The following is a 13,976-nucleotide window of genomic DNA, read 5'->3' as shown; positions in this document are numbered from 1 at the left end:
CACACACACACACACCCATACAATAGTATATCACTATCCATAATGAACGTTTAGATACTCTTTCCCCCACAAACCAAACCAAACCAAAACCCCCAAACCTAAAAACTTCTCAAAGAATTTCACACTTAGATTATAAATCACAACTAATAGGGTTTTATCTCCTAAGGTTGGCTCAATATATGTAAATCAACATAATGCAGCATATTAATAGACATAAAGACAGAAATCACATGACCATTTCAATGGATGCAGAAAAGGTACCTGATGAATTGCAAAACACATTGAGGAAGAAACTCGGAACAGATGGAACATCTCTCAAAATAATAAAGACAATGGATGACAAGTGGATGGCCAACTTTACTAAGTAGAGGAAAAATAATGGAAACAGTCCCAGGAAAATCTGATATGAGACAAGGGTTACTTATCTGTAGTCTTACTGAATAATATGCTCTATTGTTAACTAGAGAATTAAGACAATATAGAGAGCAAAAGGACAAAAATGTGAGCTGAAGTTAAACTATCCTTATATCTAGATAGTATGATTCTTTAATTCAAAGACTTCATATATACCACCAAAAACTTATGAATCTGATACTTTCAGTAAAATAATAGCTCACAAACTCAACATACAAACATCATTAGCCTTATATACATCAATAACAGGCTCTCTGAGAAACTGGGGAGAAATGCCCATTCATAATAGGAGATGAAATAGAAGAGGAAGAGCGGGAAAAGGAGGAGGAAATGAGGAGGAAGGGGAAAATATTTACTGGGGTAACATTAACCAAGTTGGTGAAAGACTACAAGCTCTCAGTATGTGGTTTTGGCAAGCCTGGAACTACTGTTAGCAAAAGATCAAAATACTGAACACAGTTTCCAAAGGAAGATATTAGATGACAGAAAGAAACCACATGTCATGGATTGGCAGAGCTCACACTCTCAGACTGTCAACACTGATAAAAGCAATCGACACAGTCAATGCTATCCAGGCCAAATTCCAATGACATTCATCATAGAACCAGGAAAAAAAAGAAAAAAAGCAACTCATTTGGGAACACTAAAGACCACAGACAACATAATTTATACAGAACAAAAGAAGTGAGGTATATCACATTACTTGACCTCAAACTATACAACCTAGTGAAAAGGACTACAAGATACTCATACAAAAACAAACAAAACACCAACAACAAATAAGACAATATAATGAATGTAAAGTGAGATATAGACTTGAACCAATATGGTAACAAAAATGTCAAAACCATGTCATGTAACAGAGCCTTTTCACCAATTACAGGTGGCAAAACTAGATGTGTCTATTTCATCCTATAGAAAAATCAGTTTGGACCTGAGAAAATAACTGAATATTAAAAATCCAAAAAAGTGGCAGGCAGTGATGGCAGTCTATAATCTCAGCACTTGGGAGGCAGAGGCAGGCGGATATCCGAGAGTTAGGGGCCAGCCTGGTCTAGAGAGTGAATTTTAGGACAGCCAGGACTACAAAGAGAAACCCTGTCTCAAAATACAAAAATTAAAACAAAAAATGCAAAAAAGTATTATAAATACTAATACCACATTTGCATCAACATGAATACCACATGTGCTATCAAAATCTGTAGAAAAATATCATCGTAAGTAAATTTTTACTGTTAAATCATCTGTGCAGTGTGTGTAATGAGGGTAATTGTCAGACTGGGACAAAAAGGAAATAGGGAAACAGGAGCAAGAGAGAGTGGTGTACAGCATTAAATAATAAGAGAGTGGTGTAAGCATTAAATAATAAGAGAGTGGTGTACAGCATTAAATAATAAGAGAGTGGTGTACAGCATTAAATAATAAGAGAGTAGTGTACAGCATTAAATAATAAGAGAGTGGTGTACAGCATTAAATAATAAGCTCTCACTTTTCTTTGGCTTGCAGCATTATTTTTTTCTCTTGCTGCAATAAAAGACTCTCACATGAGTAATGTCAGGAGAAACAGTTTAATATTGCTCATTGTACACAGGCAATGTTTTTCTTAGTTACTTTTCTGTTGTGATTAAACACCATGACCAAGGCAACTTATAGAGGAATGACTTGACTTGACTTTATGGTACAGAAGGGATCAAAGTCCAGGACAGAGGGAGGGGATGGCAGCAAGCTGCAAGGTGGCTGAAGCAGGAAGCTGAGCATTCCCATCCTCAATGGCAAGCAGGAAGCAGAGAACAAAGTGGATACAGAGGGAGCTTTTATTCTCAAAGTTCACCTCCAGTGACCTATTCCTAAACCTCCCCAAATAGGGCCACCAACTCAGGGGACAAATGTTCAAATGCCTAAGACTACAGGGTACATGTCTCATTCAAACCACGACACCGTGAATCACGGTGAGAACGGGCAGCCGTAGCTGAGGCAGCTGCTCAGGTCTCAACAGTCAGGAAGCAAAGGAAGACAGATGAATGGTTGTTCTCAGTTCATTTTCTCCTTTTTCACCATCCGGGATCCTAGTTCAAAATCGATGGTTCTTACCATAATCAACAGGTCTGACCACAACCCCCAAAACAAACACCCCAAACTCTGCCAGAATCAGGGATGAATGAGTTAAAAAGGTTTTTCCAAATTCTTTACATTTGTAAAGTTTCTCTCCAGAATAAATACCCTCTTAGACAAAGTTCAAGGTACCACACAATACCTTGTCACACATACTTCACACGTGAAGGGATTCTCTTGAGCATGAGCCCTTTGATGTTTCTTAAAGTTTGAAGTACAGTAAAACATTTTGCCACATTCTTCATATCTGAAAGGTTTCTCTACAGTGGGAAGTACCTCATGTTTAATAAAGACTTAAAGATTAATAAAGGTAAGGTTTCTCTTCAGAATGAGTTTTTTGGTGTTGTTCAAAGCCTGAAGTACAGTAAAGTTTTGACACATTATTTACATTTGTGGGGTTTCTCTCCTGTGTGAATTTACTGATGTTAGCTAAGTCTTCAGCAAGTATAAAATACTTCGCCACATTCTTCCCATTTGTAAGGTTTCTCTTCATTATGGAGTAATTTGTGTAGAGTAAGGTATGAATGAGTAGAAAAGGCTTTTCCACATTCTTCACACTTGTAGGGTTTCTCTCCACTATGAATTCTCTGGTGTTTAGAACGTCCTGAGCGAGTACAAAAGACCTTCCCACACACTTCACACTTGTAGGGATTTTGAGAATGAATTCTTTGATGTTCCTTAAGGAGTGAAGGGTAGCTATATGATTTCCCACATTCTTCACATTTGTAGGGTTTCTCTCCAGAATGACCAAGTCTGTGCCTCATAAGGTATGAGTGAGTAGAAAAGGCTTTTCCACATTCCTCACAATTATAGAGTTTCACTTCAGCATGAATTCTTTGGTGTTTAGAAAGTTCTGAGCGAGTTCTAAACATACTGCCACATATTTCACAACTGTATGGTTTCACTCCAGAATGAATTCTTTGATGTTCCTTAAGGATTGAAGGATAACAAAATGTTTTGCCACATTCATCACATTTGTATGGTTTCTCTCTAGAATGGCCCAATTTGTGTCGAATGAGGTATGAATGAGTAGAAAAGGCTTTTCCACATTCCTCACAGCTGTAGAGTTTCACCTCAGCATGAATTCTCTGGTGCTTAGAAAGGTCTGAGCTAGTTCTAAACATGCTGCCACATACTTCACACTTGTAGGGTTTCACTCCAGAATGGATAATTTGATGCCCCTTCAGGTTTGAACGATAGTAAAACGTTTTCCCACATTCTTCACACTGGTAGGGTTTCTCTCCAGTATGAATTCTTTGGTGTTGGTGAAAGTATGTAGATCTACGGAATGCTTTCCCACATTCTTCACAACGGTATGGTTTCTCTCCAGAATGAATTCTTTGATGTTGCTTTAGGGTTGAGGGGTAGGAAAAGGCTTTACCACATTCTTCACACCTGTAAGGATTCTCTGCAGAATGAATTCTTTGATGTTGCTTAAGGAATGAGGGTAAATAAAAGGCTTTGCCACATTCTTCACACTTGCAGAGATTCTCTGCAGAATGAGTTCTTTGATGTTGCTTAAGCAATGAAGGGAAATAAAATGCTTTTGCACATTCCTCACACTTGTAAGGTTTTTCTCCAGAATGAATTTTCTTGTGTATATAAAGTGCTGACCGAGTACTGAAGGCTTTGCCACATTCCTCACACTTGTAGGGTTTCTCTCCTGTATGAATTCTCTGGTGTATAGAAAGTGCTGAGTGAACACTAAAGACCTTCCCACATTCTTCACACTTGTAGGGTTTCTCCACAGGATGAATTCTCTGGTGTTGAATAAGGAGTGAGTTCCAATCAAAGGCCTTGTCAAATTCTTGACATTTATATGGTGTTCCCCCTAGTGAGTAAAAGTTGAGATATGAATAAAATCTGAGCAACAGTCCTTATATTTATAGTGCTTATCTTTAATATGGACATTGTTACTCATACTTATAATTTTATAGACAAATGAGAAACTACATTTCCATACCTATATTCACTGTAGTGAAATTCAGAAAACAATGTAGATGGAAACAATATAAACTTCTATTGAAAGATGAAGACAAAAAATAATATAGAAAATATTGAAGCCATTATCCAAGTTAAATGGCTAAGGAAATTGTACCATCAGAAATAATAAAGACTTCTTAAGGGCATTATGCTAAGAGACATAAGCCCACTAGACAAATTGTTTGATCAGACACAAAAAGTATATTATCTATACTGGGCACTCTTCTGTTGTTGTAAAAAATACCATGACCAAGGCAAATTTACAGAACAATATGAGTGTATCATGGAGGACCATATGAAAGCAAATAGCAGGCAGGGTAGCCAGAGGAGAAGCTGTGGCTCATACTGTGCCCAAACCATGAAGCAGAAGAACAAGCTAGCAGTAGAGGGAGGATTCTAACATAACTCCCAGTTATGTACCACATCCAGCAAGGCTAGGGACCAAGGATGCAGAGACAGGAGTCCATGGGGAGACATTCTCAGTCAACTACAGTAGCCAAACTTGAATACCTAGATATTAATTTTGATTGTCTTAAATTAAATGAATGTATAAACACACAGTTTTTATCTTAAGAATAGAGTTTTAGTTTTGGATGTTTGAAAAGATTTGTTTCCTAACAAGTTAACCACCTATAATACTGTGAAATAATAGATGTCAAGAGTCGAAAACAGTATTTTATGTTAACTTTTCATAAAAAGAAAATAAATTCCTAACAATACAGACTTACAAAAAACTTCGAAGTTTGTGTATAAATGACAGACTCTTGATAAAGGCAACATTACCATCAATGAGTAAACCACAAAGCTAGCCTATCTGTACTCATTCATGAGCTAAAACAATTGAATAACATAATATCAGGACATAAAAACATGGGACTCATATTTACCTAAAGTGGAAATATACAGTCCTGATGTTCACAGAACTAATGCTCATATATTTATAAAAAAAAAAAAAATTTATATTGTCCTGAATTGCTTAGCATTGGACATTTAACTCACAGAAATATATTAGTTGCATGTGAAGAAATAATTTAAGGAACTTAAAGTACAAAATAGTAACACAGAAAATAAAACTACAAAATAAGAAAAAGGTTAGTGAGTCCACAAAATTCTGGTCATCAAAAATATGCTTCTAGGTGTGGTTTTTATTTAGGATGTTATACCCACAAAGGGAATGCATTTTAAATGACGTAGCGTATGTCATAACAAAAAAAAAATCACTAGAATACAGCATAATCATTCATAGCTTCATGTGAAATTTGTAACTAACAAGATGCACAAGACAGGGAACAAATCCATGTTTAAAGTCACTGCACTTACAGGTCTTTGGAAACGTGTGGGAATTTTCAGAGGGGTAAAGAACAGTGAAAAGTCAGTTACAATATAAACTCAGCAAAATTAAAAACTCTGACTCACTGTAAATATAAGTAGAGCTCACTGGAGGGGAAGAACAAAGCTTAGAGACTTAAACCACCAGACATCTGGCAGATGTCCTTCTGTGACAGCAAAAGACAGAGAAGGAGATCCTTAAAAAATGACTCTACCAGAACACGCTGTCTCAATGCTCAAGACACAGCCTGGCTTTCTGTTGGATCTCTGACCCCCGACTCTGTCCACTCTCCCCCTCATTCCTACACACCTGGGTGCACGGCAGCTGCCGCTTGTCTTTTCACATCTGAAGGCCCTTGTCTTTGTTCCAGAAATGTGACCAGGTATGGCTTACAGGAAGCAAGACCTGTTGTGGGGGAAGGGAAATATCATTGTTAGTGTTTTCTACTGGGAATGAGCATCCTATTCCAGTATTAAACTTACAAGAAAAGACTAAAGAATTGTAGGAAATTAGTTTACTAAATGTTTCCTGAGAAACACATATAGAATATGTAAGAAATAATTTATAATCTGAAGATCCTTAATTTCATTTACAAAGTAAATATGAAAGCTTTAACGTGTGCTCCATGCCTCATACTACCGAGTTTATAGAATTACAACCAGAATGAAGGAAACGTATTAAAAAACAAAAACGGTCATTTTCTGGCGGCGCGGAACTGGGTAGCCAACGGCCTGCAGAGCAACATGCCTAAGTTTTATTGTGACTACTGTGATACGTATCTGACCCATGATTCTCCATCTGTGAGAAAGACACACTGCAGTGGTCGGAAACACAGAGAATGTGAAAGACTACTACCAGAAATGGATGGAAGAGCGGGCCCAGCGCCTGACTGACAAAATAATGGCTGCATTTCAGCAAGGAAAGACACCTCCAGCTCCATTCTCTGCTCCTCCTCCTGCAGGGGCCATGATCCCACCTCCCCCCAGACTCCCGGGTCCTCCTTGCCCTGGCATGATGCCTGCACTCCACATGGGAGGCCCTCTCATGATGCCAATGATGGGTCCTCCTCCTGGGATGATGCCCGTGGGACCTGCTCCTGGAATGAGGCCACCCTTGGGAGGCCACATGCCCATGATGCCTGGGCCTCCAATGATGAGACCTCCTGCTCGACCTATGATGGCGTCCACTCAGCCTGGCATGACTCGGCCAGACAGATAAGAGCAGAAAGGCTCTTTCTCAGTTTTGTACTTGTTCTGTTTCACCAGGAGATGACGGTGCTGAGCCTGAGTGTTTCCCAGCTGCACGACAGGAAGGCTCCCATTCTGAACAGAGAGAAGTGGGGCAAAAAGTGCAGACCTCACTGATATTGTGAAATGTGAAAATAAAACTGTCAGCTGTTTCAGTTAAAACAAAAACAAACAAAAGCAAAAACAATCAAAAGGCCACATTAAAAACACAAGAAGAAATACAATAAAATATTTCTTAGAATATCAGCAATCTCCCTAATTTTCCCATAGAAACAGGTATACAAAAGTTACTGCTGGAAGGCACAAATTCCCATGGCATGTTCAACAAAGGGTGAAAGTTACATGTTTGGGGGGTGGGAATAAGAGTTCACTTATGGATGTAATCCTCACCCAAGAACACAAGGTTGCTGTAATTCTCCAACATCACATCCCTATACAAATTCCACTGAGCAAGGTCCAGGCATTCCCACTCCTCTGCAGAGAAATCAATGGCCACATCCCTAAATGACAGCATTTCCTGAAATAAAAGCAAATAATTAATTATACATATTAAATTAAAACCATAATAATTACATAAACAGCAGCATCTTGTGTTTGTGAATACAATTCTAAATTTTGCTCAGGATAAGAGAAAAGCTAGAAGTTCTTCAGACACAGATAAGTAACTGCTGTGGAAAAATCTGTTTGTACACTGTGAAGAATTATCACTTGGATTGGTTTACTAAAAAGCTGAATGGCCGATAGCTAGGCAGGATTTTGGGGGCAGGACTTCTGGTAAGAAGAAGGGAGGAGTCTTGGGAGTCTCAAGCCAAACCTGGAAGAAGCAACATGGGAAGTTCATAGATGAGGCAAACAAGTCTTGGGGCAGCACACAGATTAATAGAAATGGGTGAATTTAAGTTGTAAGAGCAGGCTGGCGACAAGCCTAAGCTACCGGCCTAGCATTTATCATTAATAATAAGTCTCAGTCTGGTTATTTGGGAGCAACTGCTGATCACAGAGAAACTCTGCCTACAAGTAACATTCCTAAGACACTTCTGATATGGTCATATGATCTCATCCTTGGTCTCACAAGGGTCACGCTTAATCCATCTTCAAGCAAAGAGAATGCAGAGATCCCATTATCTCATATGGATATTTGACTTATAACACATATAAACATTTCTCTCAGAAGAAAGTCTTGGTAAGGGAGAAGGTACTTATCAACCTTTAATATGCACAATCATGAATGTGAAATGCAAAGGAAATGTAGGATTCTGATGTAGAAGCTCAGGTAAAGATATGTACAGAGTGATGCTAATGCCAGCACACCAAGACATGAGCTGGAGAAGCCATAAAGCAGAACAGTAGGATGAAATCACAGACAAAGTGGAATCACAAGTATTTCAAAAAATTACAAATTACTAAGTGTAGTAATAACATTGTTTAAAGATTTAAAATACGCTGGACAACACTTTAACTTTTCTCGCCTCCATTTTCCTTTTTGTTTGTTTTCCTTTTTCAGAGAGCTATTTGTGCATTTGCTGTAATCCTACAGCAAGAATTATAATTTGTGATGCTACTTGCTATTTTCTCTTATTTTAATACTTTCTACACTTTAGTTTTTTTTTTTTTTAACACATAGAATTCTTAAAATGATCTATGAGAGCAGTGATAACACTTTTCCTATGACTAAATATAAAAAATATGAGAAATGTTCATTTTAATTTTGTAATAATTGTTACAGGGGTACTTTGCATAAGTCTTCATACCAGTTTCATATGCTCATCTATCTGGTCAAACACTTTTTTTCTGTTTATAATGTACAAAATCTTGCTTTCCAAGCATCTGAAATATACAATATATTTGGGTTATTTATAGCCACCACTCTGAGCCACAATTCTATAAGCTTCTTCTTCCTATCTAAATTCACCAGAGCGTTCATTCATCTGTGTCTCCTCAGGCCTCTCTTCCTCCTGAGCCTGACCCACAGAAGTGTGTGACAGAGAAATCATAAATTTTTGTATTTAGTCAACACGTTTTGCAATAATGACTAAGAGTGTAGAATTGGAACCCTGAAAAAGACACGATAGACCAAATGTCATATCTTTATTAGAAACACAGACTGTAAATTCATTTAAACTACTTCTAGTATCAATGACAAATGCTGCATTCTATATGACAGATGTCTCAGTATGACTGATTTTTAAAGTACTCAGAACACTATTACTGCATGTTCCTAATGAAATATTAGGTGCAGTCCATCCTATAAACAGTTAGGACTCACACTCTCATCCACATGATTCTTATTTACTATACTCAAAATGAACAATTAAATACAGTCTTTGAAAGAGTCTGCTAGACAAACACACATAACTGCTCAACTCATAATATACCACTGCATTTGTAAACAAATATGGAGGGACTCATTGACAGAAATATTTACAACTGTGTAACTGGATGTTTTCTGTCCCAACTATCCGGTCCCAAATAACTGAATCAGAGGCTAAATATGAATTATAACTGTTCACCCGATAGCTCAGGCTTGTTACTAGCTAACATTTACACCGAAACTCAATTCTTATCTATGTTTAGCTATGTGACTTGGTACTTTTTCTTAGTACGGCATTCTCATCTTGCTTCTCTGAGTTTGCCAGCAACTCTCTGACTCCACCCTTCCTCTTCCCAGGATTCTCCCAGTTCTCCCGCTCAACCTCTTCCTGTCAGCTTTTTATTAGCAGTGAGAGTAATACATATTCATAGTGTACAAAGATTGTTCCAGAGAACAACTGAAATGGAGAAAATGAAGAAAACCTATACTTCTCATTCTTGTTCTTTGTGACTGATTCCTATTTACATCTTTCTAAGTAACTTCTATTGCTTCTCTCCATGGCCTCTGAAATATGTCAGAGAGATCACCAGTAACTGAATATTATCACCCAGCACAACTTCACTTCAGCATTTTCCAAGAATGGCATGCTTATCATAATAAGGTTACTACTTGAGTTTGCTTAAAAATAAATAAATAAAAGCAATTCTTTCCCTTTACCTCAGTCACTCACAAAAATACTAAGAATAAAAATAGGGCTGGGGATTTAGCTCAGTGATAGAGCGCTTGCCTAGCAAGCACAAGGCCCTGGGTTCGATCCTCAGCTCAAAAAAAAAAAAAAAAAGAGTCTGTAAAGACAGGGACAGGAATGGATAGCATGAGATATTAGAGGAAGAAATTTCACATTAGCAGTTTTGGTGTCCCGGCTGGATGTGACAATAACTCATGTGAAGGACGGAGAAGGATGTGGTTGTTATATCCACATTTAGAACTGGAGTTCTGTTCAGGCTAAATGTAAAGAAGCATTCCATACACAGCTGAACTTGTGGTGTGTAAAGACAGTGGCAGGCATCCAAGTTAAAGAGAAAGAGAGAAGAATGTAAACCACTAAGGGCTGCATCAGTCGAGAACTGAAGAGAGAAATGGGAAAGGATCTAAATATCAGACTAAATGTGTAAGAAGCACAAACGGAAACAACTCAGGGAAGACCAGAAGAAAACATCATGAGGTCCTGACAGAAACTACTACAAATTAATAATCAAGGATATGAACATTCCCTGCAAATATGGAGGAATATTAGCAAGGAAAAGAATAGAATCCTCCCTTGCACAGTAAATGCAAACAATTATCTAATCACCAAAATGAATGCCTTTGACATGTTTTGTGGGAGCATTTTAAATTACATGTCGAATATAGCCAATAGACCTTCTCAAGTATACATTCTGAAAGTCAGTGTCAATTAGACATTTCTGTCAGTTCATTGGTGCTAAGTTAAGTAAAAGAAGCCATAAGTAGTTAGTACACCCATAAACTACATTTTAAAAAATCTTTTTTTTTGATACAGAATGTAAGTTTAGTCTAAGTTGGTCTTGAATAATTTATGATATGGAGGATAACCTTAAACTCTTAATTACCTCTTCTTTTCACAATGCAAAGATGATAAAAATGCACCAAGAGCAGGCTTCAGGGTTTTTTGTTTGTTTGTTTGTTTTTGTTTTCATTTACAGGTATGTTTAAAATATACATACCTGAAGGGTCTTTAGTTATATGAGAGCATACTGCTGCATCATCCCTACTTTGTAGGAAACCAGTTTTGATGCACAGGGCAGTGTACTCTTCCCATTTGAAATAATGTAAAACACAATGCTATTCTTGTCCTGTCGGCTAGTGATGTTAACTAGGAAGTGTCTGTATTGTATTTACAGTTTCAGAGTCAACAGGAATATTAGTATTGAAGATGAGTTAAAAGCCCATGTTTCTTATGAATAGCCTTTAATGCCACATAAGCACTTGGTTTGATTAAAGTGTTGTGAACTATGAATCTATACAAAAAATAAGTTGGGGAGTCTTCTATGTACAAATCAAAGAATCCTGGATGAACAACAGCTCTTCAAATTCACCTTTCAATCTTTCTGATACTGTATAAATACTTGGGCAAATGTCTCCAGAAGACTGTTAGGGGAGCATCGGGGAGCCTAGATGCCACTTTCAGGGACAGTGAGAGTTGCTGTAGGGAGTTTAGACACTGCAGTGTACCCTGAGATAGAAGAAAAGCTCATAATCAGAGAGCAATGTAAAGACTCTGTTAGATATGCAGGGCCACTTCTCATCCCCAGGGACACTCAAGTCCATTCCCTGAAGTCACTAGGCCACCTCTACCCTCCCATCAACTCATCACTTGTTTCTCAAAAGGAATTCAAACCTCTGACACCATACAATCTCTGACATAACTGGATGAGGTATTATTTTCTAGTGTTTTTCAGTCTGCAATATAGGATCAATAATTGCTTTAATGATGCAAAGCTCAAACCTCCTTTAAGACATTATACTGTCTCTACATAGGAGTATTAAGTCTGAGGATCCTGATTACAGATGTGGCCACGAAGGATTCCCCTTCAAAACAACAGTCCAGAAATCTAACAATTTATTCCAAAGAAAATGGGCCTAACATCCCATACACTAATCTCCTTAACAGAACCCTGTTCCTGGAAACTTCTATCAACTCAAACCAAGAGTAGCGGGCCGGCCATAAAGTACAGGAGGGGCCAGATCTCCAACTTGTAGAAGTCCTGAGAAATCTAACAGCCAAGTGAGAGTGGGTCAGCTAGGGAGAGCAGTTTCCCCAGACAAGCTGAAGGGGGCTCCTAGGGTAACACCTCAGGCGCAGGCAGTGAGCTGGACAACCCTGAGGGGCAATACCGGACTTTGCACCGTTCCACACTCTGGGCTACAAAGCTAGCTCTCCCACCCGAGAAGCGTCCTCTGGACTCCGGCAGCCGCGTCCTAACAAAGCTTTCACTCACAGCTCCACCCCCCATACTGCTCTTCCCACCCCAGACCTGCATCCAGGCTCAGTGGCCCAGCCTAGGTCTGTCTGCATAGCATCTCCTAGTCGACTTCTCCCCGCCTCTGGTCCCACCCAGGTCCGCTCCCTCCAAGCCGACCCACCCACCCCGCACAGTCCCTCGGGCTGCGCTGCACCCTGGACCAACCTCCATGTCAGAGATCCGATCGAGAACGAAGAGCAGGACCCTACACGACCGAACTTAGGGGAAGACAAACGTCTGCAGACGGGATGCGGAAGTGCGGATCGCAGAGCGACTGCTTGTGACGTCACGGTGAACACGACTACATTTCCCAGAAGTCTGTGTTCTCCCTGCTGTCTGCCGAGGAGGATGAATAGACGTAAGCCCTGTCTGCACCAAGTGCAGGCAGTGGGTGCTTTTGAACTCCTATTGGAAACGGGACGTGTTTGAACGTCACTTGAGACTTTGGCAGGAAAGTTTGGCATATCTGATCAAACCGTCGTCTACAAATTATAAAATCCTATTACCCTCAGGAAAAGGTGGCATTCACGTAATTGTACTTTAAAATAAGCAAGGGGCTAAAGTGGGAGGGCTATCACTTGAAGGTGATTTTCCAAATCAACCTTGGTGTCCTCGCCTTTCATGTGGTGTAAGATGAAAGGATCACACATCCAAAGCAGCCTGGGCAGAGGGAGGAAGTAAGTTGAGATAATTAAAGGTGCAGGGGAGGCCGATAAGACATGGAGGGAGTTGGACATACAGTATGAAAGAAAGGTAAAAAGCCACAAGGCAAAATGGAGTTAACAGAAATGGGTTAATTTAAGTTATAAGAGCTAGTGGGACAAGCCTAAGCTACGGCTGAGCTTTCGTAATTAATAGTAAGTCTCTATGTTGTTATTTAGGAGCTGGCAGCCCAAAGCAATGTCTGACTACCATCTTCTCTGATCTTGGAATTGCTCCTGTGTGGCCGAATTTTGAAAGTCATGTATCAGAAATACAATTAGGAGAATATTAAGTTTGCTTATTGGAATACAGAAAGTAGATTGGCACCATGGAGTAATGAGACCTCTTCTCTTTTCTCAGGAATGTTTATTCCTGTACTCATCATGCCTTAGAGCAAAGTGCAAACCTCTATACAAAGGAAAAGTTCACATGATGGGTAGTATTTCACAAGGAAGCTATTTCTGAGTGGAGACAGTAGGCTCTTATTGGTTTGTTGTTGTTGTTTTGTTTGTTTGTTTTCATTTCTGTAAGGTACTCATGTCCTCTTTCCTGTTTCTTTTATTCTTCTTGCATTGTTTAAGCATGAGTTTTAATAACTAGTGAATCTACTTTTAAATGACAATTACTAGTTTTATATACTTTATATTGAATTGGATTTTTAAATATTGTATACAAATTATATATATTGAGATTGATATTGTTAAAAATGCTGTACATATATTTTTCTAATTTTATTCAGGATATTGTACTTAAACAGTTCATTTAACAATGTAATGCAATTTGCTAATCCTTGAATGTTATTATTATCATCTATTAGGATATAAAGAAATGAA

General features: G+C 38.7%; 1 protein-coding gene and 1 pseudogene across 1 annotated transcript; one reads left to right on the top strand and one right to left on the bottom strand.

Moving 5' to 3' along the window:
- Window positions 1-1,968: 1,968 nt before the first annotated feature.
- On the bottom strand, window positions 1,969-12,762 carry LOC118596393 (zinc finger protein 58-like). Its single transcript, XM_036207268.1, has 4 exons — window positions 12,607-12,762; window positions 7,477-7,603; window positions 6,149-6,244; window positions 1,969-4,357 (listed from the first exon to the last, which is right to left on the bottom strand). The coding sequence occupies exons 1-4, from the start codon at window positions 12,610-12,612 to the stop codon at window positions 2,964-2,966; spliced, it is 1,623 nt and encodes a 540-aa protein (XP_036063161.1). The 5' UTR covers window positions 12,613-12,762; the 3' UTR covers window positions 1,969-2,963.
- LOC118596404 lies at window positions 6,568-7,057 on the top strand (annotated as a pseudogene).
- Window positions 12,763-13,976: the final 1,214 nt, after the last annotated feature.

This window comes from Onychomys torridus, chromosome 15, assembly GCF_903995425.1.
Source record: "Onychomys torridus chromosome 15, mOncTor1.1, whole genome shotgun sequence".
NCBI classification, from domain to species: Eukaryota; Metazoa; Chordata; class Mammalia; order Rodentia; family Cricetidae; genus Onychomys; species Onychomys torridus.
Note: the sequence above shows the minus strand (reverse complement) of the source record. Positions and strands in the feature narration are given on the sequence as shown.